Raw genomic sequence first — 15,300 nt, forward strand, 5'->3', positions numbered from 1 at the left:
GAGCAGTTCAGTGCCTGTTTATTGTTACAAGCCCAAATCTGGGGGAGCCTGGCTCCCTGGGCCCTGTTGTTTGGCGATGGTTAATAAATAAATACTCGATTGACGGCTGGCGTCAGGTGCAGGTTCCCCTTTCAGGGCCTAAGTCCCCAGTGTCAGGGGTCCGCAGGGTGCAGGTCTCGGCGGGGGAGTCCCCACTCAGAGGCGTAGCACGTAGGAGTCACTGTGGGTGAGGTAGCGCACCCAGCGCTGGGGGGCCCCGGCCGGCCCCAGCAGCCGCACAAAGCGGACGTGCAGCCCCGAGCAGGTGTGTGCGGGCAGCTCAAAGGCCAGGTTGGCCGGGCCCAGCTCCAGCAGCGATGCACGACTCAGCCCCGGCACCTCCAGCTGCGGGGAGGGCACGGTGACACCGGGGATGGCATGGGACACCAGCTCCCCGCCTCTCCCTGGGCACCGCAGCTGCCCCCCCGAAGGGGATGCAGGTCCCTGCCTGTCCCAGGCCCCATGGTCACCCCCACAAGAGGAAGAGGTTCCCAAAGGCTCCTCAAGGAGCAGGGGAGGGACAGGTCCCTGCCCATCCCCAAGCCCTGGGGGAGCTCCCTGCCTGGCCCCCCCGCCCCAGCCCTCACCTTGAAGAGCGCAGAGAGCTGTGATCCCCCCTGGCAGCGCGGGATGTCCCAGTGGATGGACTTGGTGCCGGGCTGCAGCTCAGCCGTCTGCTCGGGGCTGCTCAGCTCCTGCGCCAGGCTGGGGGGGCACAGGTGGTGAGGGGGTGACAAGGCGGGCGACAGCCCCCAGCCCCCCAAATGCCAGCACCCACCTGCTCACTCCCTTGGGCACAGGCAGCTGCAGACGGACATTGAGAGCTTGGCTGGAATTTGAGATGAGGGGCTCAGGGGCCAGGCTCTGCCGCGGCCCCCCTGGGCCCTCTGGGCACCTACCTCTTGGGGGGCAGGTCACAGCGGAGCTTCAGATACAGCCTGAGCCTGCAGGGAAACGAGGATGGGCAGAATTGGGGTCAACCCTGGAGATGGTCATGGTAATGCACCGCCCCCCCCCCCCCCCCCGACTCGCCTCCCGGTGGGGTCCTGGTCCACGGTGGGGAAGAGGCGGAAGGGCAGAGGCGAAGGGATGTCATCTGCTAGCTGGTACTGCATGAGCGTGAGCTGCAGGAGACAGGGCTCATGGGGGGCTGCCGCAGCCCACCCCCCACCCCCCGCCATCCCCAGTGTCGCCTGGCGTTCCTCACCTCCCCCTGGCTCGGGGTCACCTTCAGGACCCTCCCGCTCTCAAACTCGTCCAGCTTGATAGAGCTGTGGAAGGCGCATTCATCCACCCGGACAGCTGTGCCATAGCCTGGGGGGGGGCAGAGAAGAGCGCTACACCGTGGTGGGGGTCAAAGCAGGGTGTAGCAGGGAAAAGCAAGCGCTGGGGGGCAGCTGGGGGTGTGCTGGAGGGCAGAGGCAGGTATCTGGGGGGGACTGGGCAGGGGCTCACCCCGCAGTTCCGACTTGCCCACGCAGAACTCCTCTGTCAGCCCAATGCGCATCTCTGCAGGGACAGGGACAGCATGGAGTCACCCCGGGGGATGGCCTTGGCTGTCTCTGACTCCCCAGTACCCCAACCCCTGCCCCCCCTTACCCACACAGCTGGGCAGGTAGCACTTGAGGCGGATTTCCCCCTGGACGTCCACCTTCATGGGTGTCCCCTGGGGAAAGAGGACATGGGCTGAGCTGGGATGGGCAGGGCGGGTGGATGAGACTTCAGGGGGTCCCGGGGTGGGGGGGGGGCCTGGGGGCAGTGGGCAGAGCCAAAACACCCAGGGGACATGGGGCAATGCTTTGGGGACACGCCGAGAGGCGGGGGGGACACACGGGACAGAGGATCCCTGTCCCCACTCACATTGGCGGCGATGACCACTGTCAGCCTCTCCACCACGTCCACAAAGACCTCGTTCCTGGTGCCCTGTGCCCAGATGGGGGGGGGGGGGGGGGGGTCAAGGCTGGGAGAGGGACAATAGGGGGTCATAGGGACACTGGGAGGGTCCTACCTGCTCCCCCCGGGGTGGCAGCACGGGGCGGCTGGCGGCCGAGCTGGGGGCTACCCTGCTCTGCTGCGTCTCAGCACCGAACTGCAATGACACAGGGGGAACGACAGGGTTTGGGCACCCTGGCCGGGCTGGGGAGGGGATTTAGGGGGGGATTTGGGGTGTCCCTGGGTCCTCACCAGCCCAATGGAGCCCAGGTCGAGAAGGCTGAAGGGTTTGGTGGCCACGGGCTCCGTGTGCATGAAGTTGCGCAGCACCTCGGGTGCTGTTGTCTGGACATAGCCGTAGTCCTGGGGGAGCCGGGGGGGGGGGGTCGTCACCCTCCACAGCTGGCCCATGTGGCCCATGGGCCATCCTCTGCCCCCCCCTCCACTCCCCCGGAACTGTCTGCTGTCCCCTTCCCTCTGGGGTGTTCCATCTGGGTGTTCTGGGGTTTCCCCATCATCCCCTGAGCTGTCCTCAGCTCCAAAGGGGTGCCCACCACTCCAAGGAGTGTCCCCAGCTCCATGAGGTGTCCTCAGTGCCCCCCTGGGGTGTCTCCTGTTCCCTCCAGGGAGTTCTCACCACGCCGAGGTGTTCTCACCCCACCACCCCCCCCCCCGTAGGGTGTCCCCAGCACCCCTAGGCATGTCCCCAGCTCCCGCCGTGTGTCCCCAGCACCCCCTGGCAATGTCCCCACCAGCATCTCATCCAGCAGCTCGTAGATGAGGGCGAAGTTGAGGCTGACATTCTTCTCGCTGAGGGGCCCGCAGAAGTCCCGCAACAGCGTCACCAGCCTACGGCAGGACCCGTGGCCATCAATGGGTTCCCGTCACCCCCCACTGTCCTCCCCGGCCCCCCCCTCCCCACCCCCAGCCACCCTGTACCTGTTGAGGAACTCCACCAGAGTGAAGGGTGACGCGTCTGCCGTCGTGGTGGCCACAAAGTAGAGGCCTGCATGCCGCACGTGGACAAAGTGCTGGCCCTCGTGTGCCTGGGAGGAAAGCAGAGCCATGACCCCCGTGGGAGCCCCACAGAACCCCCCTTGTCCACCCCCGGATCCCCTTTACCATGAAGACAGGGGCCTGGTCCCCCGGCAGCGAGGTGATCCTGCGGTAGAAGGTGTCGGCAAGGTCCATACTAGTGCCGCAGGTCTCCCCGCGGACTGGGGGAGTTAAGGAGAATGGGGGACACATGAGGGGAGCCCTGGGGAGCCCCCTAAGCGGAGGGACCCCCTGGGGTGCAGGGGGTGGAGGATACAGTCCTTGTGGATGAGCCGGTCGCCCTTGGAAGAGAGGATGAAGATCTGGGACAGCATCGCCGGTCTGGGGGGATGGGGTCGGGGGTTGGCGTGGGCTCCCCAGGGCCCTATACCCCCGCCCCCCGAGCTCTGCCCACCCCAAAACCGCCTGCCCGAGACCCCCCCAACCAGGCCCTGCCCCGGAGCCCCCAGCACCCTGAGCCCCCCAGCACCTGTGCCCCCCCAGACTCTTGAATCCCCAGCACCCTGTGCCCCCCCCAGCACCCTGAGCCCCCCCAGGCCCCACACAGGCCTCAGCACCCCCCAAGCTCTCCCGGTATCCTCGTCCCCCTCCAGGTGCCCACTCCAGCACCCCCCCGGCTCCCCCTCCCCCGCCGCGGGCCCTTTAAGAAGGGGTGTGTGCTGGGGCCCTCCGCGTCCCCCCGAACCTGCGTCCCGCCTGGCGGCTGGCGGTCACATGACACCGTCGAAAGGAGCGTGGCCCGGGCTGGGCCGCCGCGCGCCGCCATTGGCCGGCGGAGCGAAGGCGTGGCCCGCGCCGGACTGGGCGCCGGCCGTCACGTGGTGCCGGTTTTCGCGCCACTTTTGGCTGCGGCGGCGGGAACCGGAGCGGCTGCGGGGTCGGGACTGAGCCCCGCGGGCACCGGCACCGATCCCGATCCCACCATGGCGCCGCGCGACTACGCCGCCGAGAAGGGTGCGGGCGGGCTGGGGGGAACCGGGCCGGATCGGCTCCGGGAACCGGCAGGGCCCCCGTGACCGAGACACCCCCACCCCCCCCCCGCCTCTTCCTCCTCTAGAGAAGGCGAAGCGGTTCCTGCAGGATTTCTACCGCGATGGCGCCGACGGCGGCAAGGAGTTCCCGTACCGGGAGCAGCTGGTGAGAGCGGCCGCCCGCGCCCGGTGGGGGTCCGCAGTGCCGGCTGTCGCTGGGAGACTCCCTCCCCCCCCCCCCCCCCCCCCCCCCCCCGAGCCGGCTCGGCGTCCCCGCCACCCCCTGTGCCGGCTGATCCCCCCCCATCATAGCTGCAGCCTCCCCCCCACCCCCGGCAGCCGGGGGTCCCTCCTGTCGCCCTGCCCCGGTTGCGGTCCCTTCCTGCCCTGTCCCCGCTGGGCCGATTTGGGGTCCCCAAATCGCCTCGCACCCCACCCCCACCCCCCCCAGACGGCGCTGGCGCACCGGGAGCGCGTGGCACTGTACGTGGCGCTGGACGACGTGGCCGAGGACGACCCCGAACTGGCCGAGGCCGTCTGCGACAACGCCAAGCGCTACGGCCGCCTCTTCGCCGACGCCGTCCATGAGCTGCTGCCGCTCTACAAGGAGCGCGAGGTGGGGGCTCCCCGGGTGGGTGGGGGGCGGCGGCGTGCCCCAGCAGCCCCCTCTGACGTCCCCCCCTTCCTCCGATGTCCCTGTGTTCCCAGGTGTCCCGCAAGGATGTGCTGGACGTGTACATCGAGCACCGGCTGCTGCTGGAGCAGCGGGGCCGGGACGCGGGGGACACCCGCAGCCCGCAGAATCAGTACCCCCCTGAGCTGCTGCGGCGCTTGTGAGTGTGAAGGGGACTGTGTACCCCCACCCCGCGTCCCCCTCTGACCCCGGCCCTGCTGCTGGGGGAGCCCCGTCTCCTCTCTAAGCCACGTTGCCAAGTTCCTGCCTCCCCCGGGACCCCCTTCTGTTCCCGTGTGCTGCCCCCAAATCCAACCCTCTCCCACTCCTTTATCCCCCGTTGTTATCCCTGCCTCAGCTGCCTGCCTGCTAACCCTAGCCCTTTCTGTCCCCCCGGTCCCCAGCGAGCTGTACTTCAAGGCCCCCTCCACCGCCAAAGCCCGTGTGGTCCGCGACGTCAAGGCCGACTGCATCGGGAAGCTGGTGACTGTCCGCGGCATCGTCACCCGCGTCACTGAGGTCAAGCCCATGATGGTGGTTGCCACCTACAGCTGCGACCAGTGCGGGGCCGAGACCTACCAGCCCGTAAGTGTGGCGGAAGGGCCCCGGGGCAGGCACGGGGTCCCCGGTCGGCCCGAGCCCACCCCCTCAGCTCTCCCCAGATCCAGTCGCCCACCTTCATGCCGCTGCTGATGTGCCCAAGCCGCGAGTGCCAGACGAACCGCTCAGGAGGGCGGCTCTACCTGCAGAGCCGCGGCTCCAAGTTCATCAAGTTCCAGGAGCTCAAGATGCAGGAGCATGTGAGTCGGGGGGTGGGGGGGGGGGGGGGAGGCAGGGGGCTGGGGGACCCGTGTCCCCGCGAGCCCCAGCTGCAACTGGAGGGTCCTGTCTCTCCTGGGCCTTTTCCCCATCCCTGCCGTCCTCTGGGGACAGTCTGGCTCCACTGGGGAAGTGACAGCAGTGGTGCAGCACCACTGTGTCACCTCCCCAGGGTCTCACAGAGCTTGGGGGGCCACGATGGTTTCAGGTCGGGGAGCCCCAGATTGGCCTCAGTCTCCCCCCCCCCCCCGCAGTTTCCCCAGCATGGGGTGGGGGAGCATACTCCTCCCCTGGCCAACACATCCCACCCCTGGGTCAGCGTTGTCACCACTGGAGACGAGAGGCAATACGTCCGCATGGCTCTGTCCTATCCAGTCTGCCCTAGTCCATACTGGTGCAAGGGTGGTTCAGGGATGGGGAGAGAGTCTGGTGGTGCCCCCAGGTGCTGCAGGTCCCCAGCCCTGTCTGTCCCCACAGACCGACCAGGTACCAGTGGGACACCTTCCCCGCTCCATCAGCGTGGCTGTGCATGGGGAGAACACACGCCTGGCCCAGCCCGGGGACCACGTCAGCGTCACCGGCGTCTTCCTGCCCCTGCTGAAGACCGGCTTCCGCCAAATGGCCCAGGCAAGCACCGCGGTGGTGGACGGGGGGCTGCGGCAGGCACCCACAGCTGCCCCCAACCCTCTGCCACCCTCTTCTCCCACAGGGCTTGCTCTCTGAGACCTACCTGGAGGCCCACTGCATCGTGAAGATGAACAAGAGCGAGGAGGACGAGTCAGGGGCCGGGGACCTGAGTGAGGAGGAGCTCCGGCAGATCACAGGTGAGGCCGTCGGGCACACGGGACGTGCCCGGCTGACGGACGGACGGCACATGGCGCCTGGGCCTGCCCCACGGAGGGGCAGGCAGCTGCCCCATGGCAGCTTCCCTCTCACTGCCTTCGCAGAGGAGGACTTCTATGACAAGCTGGCCTCCTCCATCGCCCCTGAGATCTATGGCCACGAGGATGTGAAGAAGGCGCTGCTGCTGCTGCTGGTGGGCGGCGTGGATCGCAACCCCCATGGCATGAAGATCCGAGGTGAGGCTGCGCACCGTGCTGGGGTGGGAGCCTTTGCTGGGGGTGCCCCCCTCAGCGGGAAGGTTTGGCTGTCTGGGATCAGCCAAGGGTCCGGAAGGTTTGGGATCAGGGCATCCCGCTTCACGCAGGCGGGTTTTGGGGGATGGGGTTGGTCTTGCGGGGCCACGGAGAATCGGTGGCTGCTGCTGCTGAGGGATTTGGGACAGGAGCAAAGTGGCACAAAGGGAGCAGATTTGCCCCCCGCGGACTCCTCCCTGCTTCCCACCCCCAGGAAACATCAACATCTGCCTCATGGGTGACCCCGGCGTGGCCAAGTCGCAGCTCCTGTCCTACATCGACCGCCTGGCACCCCGCAGTGAGTACCAGGCTCCTGAAGGGGGGGGGGGGGGGGGGGGGGGGGGCAGGGTGCCTGTGCCCCCTCCCTCACCCCACCGCTCCCCTCTGCCCCCAGGCCAGTACACGACAGGCCGGGGCTCCTCGGGCGTGGGGCTGACGGCGGCCGTGCTGCGGGACCCGCTGACGGGGGAGCTGGCACTGGAGGGGGGTGCGCTGGTGCTGGCCGACCGGGGCGTCTGCTGCATCGACGAGTTTGACAAGATGCTGGAGGCCGACCGCACGGCCATCCATGAGGTGATGGAGCAGCAGAGCATCTCCATCGCCAAGGCGGGCGTGCTGGCCACCCTCAACGCCCGCTGCGCCATCTTGGCCGCCGCCAACCCCGCCTATGGCCGCTACAACCCCAAGCGCAGCCTGGAGCACAACATCCAGCTGCCCGCCGCCCTCCTCTCCCGCTTCGACCTGCTCTGGCTCATCCAGGATCGCCCTGACCGCGACAACGACCTACGGTGAGTGGGGGGAGCAGCGGGGACAGCTGAGGGGTGCCCCGGAGCATGTATGGGGCTGGGGGGAGCCCACGGGGCATGTGAGGGGCTGCACTGGAGGCCACGGGGCTGGGCTAGAGGGAGTGTGGGACCTCCACGAGAGCTGCGGGGCCGGGCTGGTAGTCGTGGGGTAGCCTCGGCCCCGCTGCCAGCCCCTCTCTGCCCCACAGCCTGGCCCAGCACATCACCTACGTGCACCAGCACAGCCGCCAGCCCCCCTGCTCCTTCCAGCAGCTTGACATGAAGCTGATGAGGTAAGAGAGGCCGCAAGAGGCTGCTGTCCCCCGTGTCCCCCCCGTCCCCCCCATCCCTGCTGTCTCCTCAACCTGCCTGTCCCCCAGGCGCTACATTGCCATGTGCAAGCGGAAGCAGCCGGTGGTGCCAGAGGCTTTGGCCGACTACATCACAGCCGCCTACGTGGAGATGCGGAAGGAGGCATGGGCCAGCAAGGACACGACCTACACCTCGGCGCGCACCTTGCTGGGCATCCTCCGCTTGGCCACTGCCCTGGTGAGCCCCAATGCAGGCAGGGATGGGCAGGGAGGGGTGCGAGTGGCAGCGTGGGACCCACGGAGCTGGGCAGGGGCCAGAGGGGCCCGACTGGGTAGGACTAGGCAGGAGAAGATGAGCTAAAGCAGGGTGTTAGCTGGGAGAGGGTCTCCATCCAAACCGCCCCCCCTCTCCTCCACAAGCCCCAGGGGCCCCAAAGTGCTGTTTGTGCAGGTAGTGTGTGTGCGGCGTCTACTGCCGAGGCAGCACTTCCAGAGCCCCCGGGGCACAACCAGCGTAGGGCCGGTGTCCCCTCCTGTCCCTTCCTAGGGCACAGCCAGCTGGGGGCCGCCTCCAAGCCCCATTCTTGTCCTCGTTCCTTCCCAGAGCTGGCTGGCAGCAACCCCCCAGAATGGGGGCAGTGCACTGGAGGGGCTTCCAGTGGTCTCAGGGAGGCAGGGAGGAGTGTCGGGAGCCCCTGCGTGATGTCAGAGGGTGCCCTGGGGGCTCCCAGTTGCTGCTAACCCCCCCCCCCCCCCCCACTCCCACAGGCCCGGCTGCGGCTGGTGGACGTGGTGGAGAAAGAGGATGTGAACGAGGCCATGAGGCTCATGGAGATGTCGAAGGACTCACTGCTAGGGGACAAGGGACAGCAGAGCCGGTGAGCAGGGGACACAAAGGGACATGGCGGGGGGGAGGGGGGCAGTACCCCAGCCTGCCAGGAAGGGGGTGGCAGTGTTGGGGGAGCCCTGACTGTCTTGGAGGTGGGGGGAGGAGAAGGTGGCAGAGCCAGGGTCCCACTGACCCCTCTCTCCGTCCCCCTCCCAGGGTGCAGCGTCCAGCTGACGCCATATTTGTGGCAGTGCGGGAGCTGGCGGGGGGCCAGGCTGTGCCCTACGCCGAGGCCCTGCAGCGCTGCTTGGCCAAGGGCTTCACCCCTGCCCAGGTCCAGGCTGCGCTCCAGGAGTACGAGGAGCTCAACGTGCTGCAGGTCAATGCTGCCCGCACCCGCATCACCTTTGTCTGAGGTGGGGGGGGGGGAACACAGGGGGAATGCCCTACAGCCCCCCTGCAGGGCAGGGGGGATGCACAGCAATGCAGTTGCTGTCACTGGACACAGGGACACATCCTGTGTCTCTGCTGGCTCCCGTGGGCTTTCACCTGCCCTGGTCCTGCTCCCCTCATTAAAGCACCTTGTGCTTTTTTTTTAACCAATAAAAAAGTTTTTCTCACAGTTTCTGGTGGCAGCATCTGCCTGTTCCCCTCCCCTTGGGACCATGTTGCTCCCCTGGGCCTAGCTCTCCCAGGACCTCAGATGACACTGGAGCTGCAATTCCCAGCCTGGAGCTGATTTATTGGAGGGGCCTCCAGGAGGGGGGGCACAGTTCTGGGGTAGGGTCCCCCAGCCCTGGGGGCAGCTCAGGGCCTGGCTGGGGGTGTCCTCAGTGTCGCATCCCCCCCTCCCTTAGAAGAAGAGTCCCCGCATGCGGCGGCCGATGCCCTGCCGGTCGTAGAGAATGTTGAACTTATTGACGAACTGGTTCATGGTGTTGCAGGTTTTGGTGATGGTGCCCAGGTACGCCATCAGCCCCACGTCATTGCATTGCTAGCAGGGGTGGATTGGGGGGTTACTGCACTGCTGAGCCCCGCGCCCCCCCCCCCCCCCCAGCTGCATTTGCCCACCCCCGGCTGCAGTAGCGCAGAGGCCAGCAACAGCACTGGTGGCAAAGGAGACACAGCTCTGTCCCCGCTGTGTGCCCCAACAGGGCCATGAGTACCTGACCGCCACCACCCCCGCAGCTCCCCAAGGAGCCCCCCCAGCCATCACTCACATCGTAGAAGTCGGTCTTGAACTTGTCAGTGCTGAGAACGGGCAGACAGTGGCACAGGGCGTAGGCTTCGCGCAGGATCTCGTGGTTGAAGGGCACCTCGCCTGCAGGGACGATGCCAACCTTGGGGACGGCCCTGGGGCCCTCCCAGAGCCCCTCTTGGGGGACGGTCCTTCCCTGGGGACACCCCTGGGCCAAACCTGCTCCAGGAGAGCAGGGAAAGCCCAGGGACAGCCCTGTCCCCCCTCCCTGGGCAATGGGGAGAGCCCTGTCCCCGACTCACCAGCCTCGGAGGCCCGCACGTACTCCAGGATCAGCTTGACCCGGCTGTGCAGCATCTTGATGGCACTGTGCTGGGCGATGAGGTGCTCAGCCACTGTGGAGGGGTCAAGGACACATGTCCCCCCTGTCCCATGTCCCTACAGCCACCCGCCCTGGGCTGCTCCAGCCCCTCCAGGCAGCCCAAGAGCTGTGTCCTCCTGTCCCTGTGCTCCCGTCCCCATGTTCCCCACGTCCCCAGCCCCCCACTTCCCTGCACCGCCCCTCGGCCCTGGGACCCATCCCCATCCCACCTTGCCCTCCGTGCTCCCAATCCGTGTCCTCCCCATCCCCAGCCATGTCCCCAACCTGTGGAGTTCTCCCCGCTGCCAGTCGCTGTCATTCGGGCAACATGGTCGACCCCGATCCGCTCTGCCTCCTCAGTGGCCAGGGTGTAGGTCAGCTCTGCAAAGAGCATCGTGGCCTGGGGAAGGGGGGTACACAAAAGGGGTGATGGGGGGGCACGACAGCCCCACGGCCCCCTCTCCCCAACCCCCCCCCGGACCCTCCCTGCACCCCCAGAATCCCTATGCTTCAACAACCCACTCCAGAGCCATCCCCCTGAGTGACACCCCCGGGCCCCTCTCCAGCCCCAATTTATCCTCAGATCCTCCCCATGGCAGTGCTGGAGCCCCACAGACCCCCAGCGGTGTCCCCCAACTTGAATAACTTCCCCTGGAACCCCAGAAGCGTCCCCACCCAAACCCTCAGCCCTCCCCAGGATCCTAAACAAGCTCCCTGGAACACTCCCCCTGCCCCATGACACCTTTGGGGTCCCCCCAGCCTCCCCCCATGGCCCCAGGCAACCCCTGGACCCCCAGGAGCCCCCCCAGCCCCATTTCCACCCCCCCAGCGCTGACTTACCTCCCCATTGATGATGTCAATGACAGACTCAAAGACACTGACAGGCAGCTGGGGGGGAAGGAGAAAAAGATATATTTCTGGGGGCCCAGCCCCACACTGGGGGGGGGGGAGGGGGATTCTGGGTGCCCCCCATGTGCCAGGACTCCTCCCCACCTCTCCTCCACTCACATCTGTGTGCTTCGTCATGGGGTTCAGCTTAAGGAAGAGGGGGCTCTCGATGATCTCACAAACCTGGGGGACAGAGGAAGCAGCGTCAGGATGGGGTGCACACACACACACGCACTCCTCCATCCCTCCAGCACCACTCACCTGCTTGTGGACGTGGATGTCAGAGGGGTCGGGGGGGCCCCCGGTCGTGTACCAGCCCAGGAACTCCAGCTCCTTGAACACCTGCTTGACTGGGTGGGGGTGGGCCCTGAGTGGGCTGGGGGGTGGGCAAGGGAGGGGGACCCCACTCACCCTCCCAGGGCAATAAACAGACACCATCTCTATCCTTCTCCCAACAGGCGCTATCACCCCTCTCCCAAAACACCCCCCTCAAATGCAATCTAGGGCCTGCCCCGGGGCAGCCCAGAATGCCATGGGACCCTCCCCCAGGGCAGCCTCAGGACCCTCCAGGACCCCCTGTGCCAGCCCTGTCTGAACCCCCAGGACCCTTCCAGGACAGCCCAAGACCCCCCTGGACAGCCCAGGACCGCCCCCCCGGCCCTTACACTGCTCTTCCTTGGTGTAGTAGTACTCCTTGTCAATGAGCACATGCCCGTCCACTGTGTGCGAGAGCAGCTCGAAAGAATTCATCACCTCGATGTTGCGGCCCTCCTGCCGCCCAATGAGGGCCCCGATCACTGGAGGGGAGGGGAGGGGGGGGGACACACACGGGGACAGGACAGGGGACTGTCACTGGGGTTTGGGGACCACCAACAGGTCCAACCCAACCCCGCACTGACCTCAGCCTTATGCTGGGGGTGGGGGACGGGGATGGGACCAAACCAGCACCATGTACCAGCTGGGACCAGGCCAGGGGCATGTGGAGACCCCCTCGGGGACATGGGGACCAGGCCAGGGAGCAAAGGGGTACTCTGGGGGCTGCAGGGGGTCTGTGAGGGACCCTGTGGGGCTGGGGGGGCTGCTGGGGGGCTCTGTAGAGGCTATAGGGGGCTGGGGGGGCTGCTGGGGGGCTCTGGAGGACCCTGGGGGGCCACGGAAACCACTGGGGGGGGGGCTATGGAGGGCCCCAGAGGTCTGTGAGGGACCCCAGGGTGCCGTGGGGGGTTCTGGGAGACACAGGGGAGCTGTAAGGATCCAGGTAGGGGCACGGGGGGGGCTGCAGGTACCTTGTCCAGGGCGCCCCTCCTGCGAGCGCATGCGGATCCAGTGGTCGGAAATGTTGAGGATGACAAGGGGGTGCAGGGCCACGGAGACACTCCCCGTCACCCCCCCGGCCATCACCGAAGGGGCGGCTGCGGGGACACCATCAGCGGGATGACAGACAGACCGAGGGGGCGGGGCCGGGGCCGGGGCCCAGGTGTGTGCGGGCGGGGTCACGGTGCACGACCGGGGCGGGGCCATGGGGAACGGGGACAGAGCAATGGCCTGAGGAGGTGTGATCACCGGCCAGGGCGGGTCCCGCGGGGGTGGGGGGAAAGGCGCGGGGTCCCGGGGTTGTGGGCGGGGGAAAAGGCGCGGGGGCGGGGTCCCGGGGTTGTGGGCGGGGGAAAAGGCGCGGGGGCGGGGTCCCGGGGTTGTGGGCGGGGGAAAAGGCGCGGGGGCGGGGTCCCGGGGTTGTGGGCGGGGAAAAGGCGCGGGGGCGAGGTCCAGAGGAAGGCAGCGCGGCCCTGGGTAGCGACCCGGCGGTCCCGGTCGGCCCTGGGTAGCGACCCGGCGGTCCCGCAGCCCCGGGGCGGTGGCGCCGGTCCCTTGTGCCGGGACGGCCCCGCGGGCGGTACCTGCCACGTCCACCTCCATCCCGCCGGCCCCGTTGCTCCCCGACGCGGAGGAAGAGGCGCCGGCCGCCGCCGCCATCTTGGCTCGGCCTGTCGCTGCTCGGCCACCGTACGCAGCGACTCTGTGCATGCGTGGGAGGGACTGGGGGCGGGGACTACATGCGCCGTGGCGAGCATGCGCTCTAGCCTAGGAGGGCGGCGCATGCGCACGCGGTAGGGGACTTGCTCCCAGCCCTGACATGATGTATCGTTTCACCAGTGCCTCCCAGTCCAACCCAATGCCTTCCAGTCCCTTCCTAAGGCCTCCCAGTGTTTCCCAGGTGGGTCCCGCTCACTGCCACCCCAGAAACAGTGATTTCCCCCCCCCCCCCCCCCCCCCATTTGTTCCAGTGCCCAAATGACTCCAGAAACTCCCACTCAGGGCGAACTACAGCCTTTATTCCCCAGCCCCATGCTGGGGGGGGGGGGGGGGTGGTGTCCTGGCTCATCCCGAGGGTTCTGCTCGGGCCAGGAGCCGCAGTGGGACCAGGAAGAGGTTGAGGGGGCAGAGGCCAACCCCCCTCCAGCCGGTTGCAGGGGTCCTGGGGGCGGGGGGGGCGCCAGGGGCTGTGCCAGGGGCCGGGGAATCTGTCTGTGGGGGGTGGGGGGCCGTCAGGGCGCCGTAGGCCCCTCGGAGGTGGCTGTGGAGGGCGGTGCGGTCGAGGACGCCCAGCTCCTGGGGGAGGGAGCCCAACAGTGCCAGCACCACCGCCGACTCTGGGGGGGAGGGACACGGCGTCAGGACCCCCCACCCAACCCACAGCCTCCCTCCCGGGGCGGTCCCAGCCCCACGGTGGGGACAGCAGCAATGCTGGGGCCCTCCGGCTTGGGACTGACACCCCCCAGTGTGGGACAACACCCCCAGGCCCTCCCTGCTCTACCCCCACCGTTTTTCCCCAAATCCCCCTGCCCAGACCACCCCACAACACCAAAAGCAGCCAGGGGACCCCAGAGCCCCCCCTTACTGACAGGGGGGCCCCAAATCCCGCAACTCCCCTGACACCCTCCTGGCATCAGGGTCCCCCACTCACCGCCAGGAGAGAGCGCTGGGCCCTTCCCACCCCGGCAGAGCCGTGCCAGGTACTCGTAGACCCTCTGGAAGTCAACAGTGAAGGCCCCGGGGTTGTGGGGCTGCGGGGCTGGGGGGGCCACAGGGTACCCCGGTGCTGACCCCCCCTGATCCGGTGATGCCGTGGTGCCAGCAGGATGCGGGGGGACGGAGCGGAGAAGGCTCAGCGGCTCCGTGGCTGCGACAGTGAGGACCTGGAGATGATAATGTGGGGACAGGGAAGGGGTAATGTGCCCTGAGAGGTGCCCAGGGAGACGGAGGGCTGTCTCTTCTGCCCCCCACTCCCCTGGAAAAAAAAACTCAAACCCCCTTACCTGAGAGAAGGCGGCTGCTGTTGCCTCCTCCAGCCCCTCTGCCAGCGTCTCGGCCAGCTCCAGCCACACCTGGAAGGCAAAGGGGGAGGTGACACCGGGCCCCAGCCAGCCCCCGGGGCAGGGACCCCCACGTCCCACAGTCCCCCCCCTTCACCTCGATGGGGGCCGGGACCTGGGCGCGTCGTCGCCGCTGCTGATCCAGGCAGTGCCGGTACTGGGTGCGCACGGCCTCCCGCGCTGCCCGGCCCCGCAGCCGGCACAAGAACGACAGGATCTGTGGGGTGGGGGGGTGGGGTGGGTGGGGTGTGCCAGGACCCCCTTGTGCGGCCACCACTGCCCCCGGGAACCTGACGGCTGGGGACCGCCGCGTCACCACCTCCAGGGAACCCCACCGACCGGGGATCCCACGTCAGCCCCCCCGGGACCTCCCCACAACCCCTCGCTGACACAGATCCCCGGAGACCCCCGTATTACTCCCCGCACCCACCGGGGTCCCAGGCGGGCGACCGCCCCCCGCCCCGCACCCAGGGGTCCCAGACACCGGCCTCCCCCCCGAGCGTCCCCGCTGCACCCCGGCCCCGTCGCCCCCACCTCGGCCTCGCTCCGCCGGGGCAGGCGCTCCCGCAGCGGCCGCGGCTGCAGGTCGGGGAGGCCGAGAGCGGCCTGAGCCCGCAGCGCCGCGAGCAGCGCCCGCTTCTCCCGCGCCGACCAGGCCGCCCGCGGCCGGTCCGGTTCCGCCGCCGCTCCCGGGCCCGTCACGTACCGGGCCGGGGCCAGGCGCGGCCGCAGCGGCGGCTTCATGCCGCCGCCGCCGGCCCGGGCGCAGAGATGGAGTCACTCGCGGCGCGCCCACACGGCGCCGCCTGGTTGCGTCACTCGCGCCGCGCGTAGAGCCGCAGAGCACGCTGGGAGGTGTAGTTCCAGCCCCCCCCCCCCCCCCCTCCTCCAAATCACAGACTCAGCCGGGACTGGGGGGGGCGGGGGT

General features: G+C 68.3%; 4 protein-coding genes across 7 annotated transcripts; 1 reads left to right on the top strand and 3 right to left on the bottom strand.

Moving 5' to 3' along the window:
* Window positions 1–2: 2 nt before the first annotated feature.
* AP4M1 (adaptor related protein complex 4 subunit mu 1) lies at window positions 3–3,772 on the bottom strand. Of its 2 annotated transcripts, XM_049792532.1 has the most exons (16): window positions 3,713–3,772; window positions 3,284–3,348; window positions 3,094–3,188; window positions 2,911–3,017; window positions 2,724–2,820; window positions 2,224–2,334; window positions 2,048–2,128; window positions 1,900–1,962; window positions 1,639–1,705; window positions 1,495–1,548; window positions 1,247–1,353; window positions 1,072–1,163; window positions 939–983; window positions 818–868; window positions 627–744; window positions 3–384 (listed from the first exon to the last, which is right to left on the bottom strand). In XM_049792532.1, the coding sequence occupies exons 2-16, from the start codon at window positions 3,339–3,341 to the stop codon at window positions 196–198; spliced, it is 1,335 nt and encodes a 444-aa protein (XP_049648489.1). In that variant the 5' UTR covers window positions 3,342–3,348; window positions 3,713–3,772; the 3' UTR covers window positions 3–195. The 2 variants fall into 2 exon arrangements, with proteins under 2 accessions (XP_049648489.1, XP_049648490.1); XM_049792533.1 differs by lacking the exons at window positions 1,900–1,962; window positions 3,713–3,772 and having other exon boundaries at window positions 3,284–3,435.
* Window positions 3,773–3,776: 4 nt separating this feature from the next.
* On the top strand, window positions 3,777–9,174 carry MCM7 (minichromosome maintenance complex component 7). The gene is made up of 15 exons (XM_049792528.1): window positions 3,777–3,981; window positions 4,085–4,164; window positions 4,450–4,614; window positions 4,707–4,831; window positions 5,076–5,256; window positions 5,334–5,471; window positions 5,968–6,117; window positions 6,200–6,314; window positions 6,438–6,569; window positions 6,841–6,924; window positions 7,021–7,414; window positions 7,621–7,704; window positions 7,792–7,960; window positions 8,491–8,600; window positions 8,768–9,174. Exons 1-15 carry the CDS (start codon window positions 3,951–3,953, stop codon window positions 8,964–8,966), a joined length of 2,157 nt encoding a protein of 718 aa, XP_049648485.1. The 5' UTR covers window positions 3,777–3,950; the 3' UTR covers window positions 8,967–9,174.
* A 103-nt stretch (window positions 9,175–9,277) lies between these two features.
* COPS6 (COP9 signalosome subunit 6) lies at window positions 9,278–13,138 on the bottom strand. Of its 3 annotated transcripts, none has more exons than XM_049792535.1 (10): window positions 12,897–13,138; window positions 12,285–12,410; window positions 11,664–11,795; window positions 11,260–11,348; window positions 11,119–11,181; window positions 10,951–10,998; window positions 10,396–10,510; window positions 10,052–10,144; window positions 9,772–9,872; window positions 9,278–9,545 (listed from the first exon to the last, which is right to left on the bottom strand). In XM_049792535.1, exons 1-10 carry the CDS (start codon window positions 13,021–13,023, stop codon window positions 9,405–9,407), a joined length of 1,035 nt encoding a protein of 344 aa, XP_049648492.1. In that variant the 5' UTR covers window positions 13,024–13,138; the 3' UTR covers window positions 9,278–9,404. The 3 variants fall into 3 exon arrangements, with proteins under 3 accessions (XP_049648492.1, XP_049648491.1, XP_049648493.1); XM_049792534.1 differs by having other exon boundaries at window positions 11,104–11,181; XM_049792536.1 differs by lacking the exon at window positions 11,664–11,795 and having other exon boundaries at window positions 11,104–11,181.
* Window positions 13,139–13,265: 127 nt separating this feature from the next.
* SNAPC2 (small nuclear RNA activating complex polypeptide 2) lies at window positions 13,266–15,124 on the bottom strand. The gene is made up of 5 exons (XM_049792537.1): window positions 14,907–15,124; window positions 14,470–14,589; window positions 14,316–14,384; window positions 13,964–14,195; window positions 13,266–13,649 (listed from the first exon to the last, which is right to left on the bottom strand). The coding sequence occupies exons 1-5, from the start codon at window positions 15,114–15,116 to the stop codon at window positions 13,378–13,380; spliced, it is 903 nt and encodes a 300-aa protein (XP_049648494.1). The 5' UTR covers window positions 15,117–15,124; the 3' UTR covers window positions 13,266–13,377.
* Window positions 15,125–15,300: the final 176 nt, after the last annotated feature.

The sequence above is a fragment of the Accipiter gentilis genome, chromosome 35 (assembly GCF_929443795.1).
Source record: "Accipiter gentilis chromosome 35, bAccGen1.1, whole genome shotgun sequence".
Lineage (NCBI taxonomy): Eukaryota > Metazoa > Chordata > Aves > Accipitriformes > Accipitridae > Astur > Astur gentilis.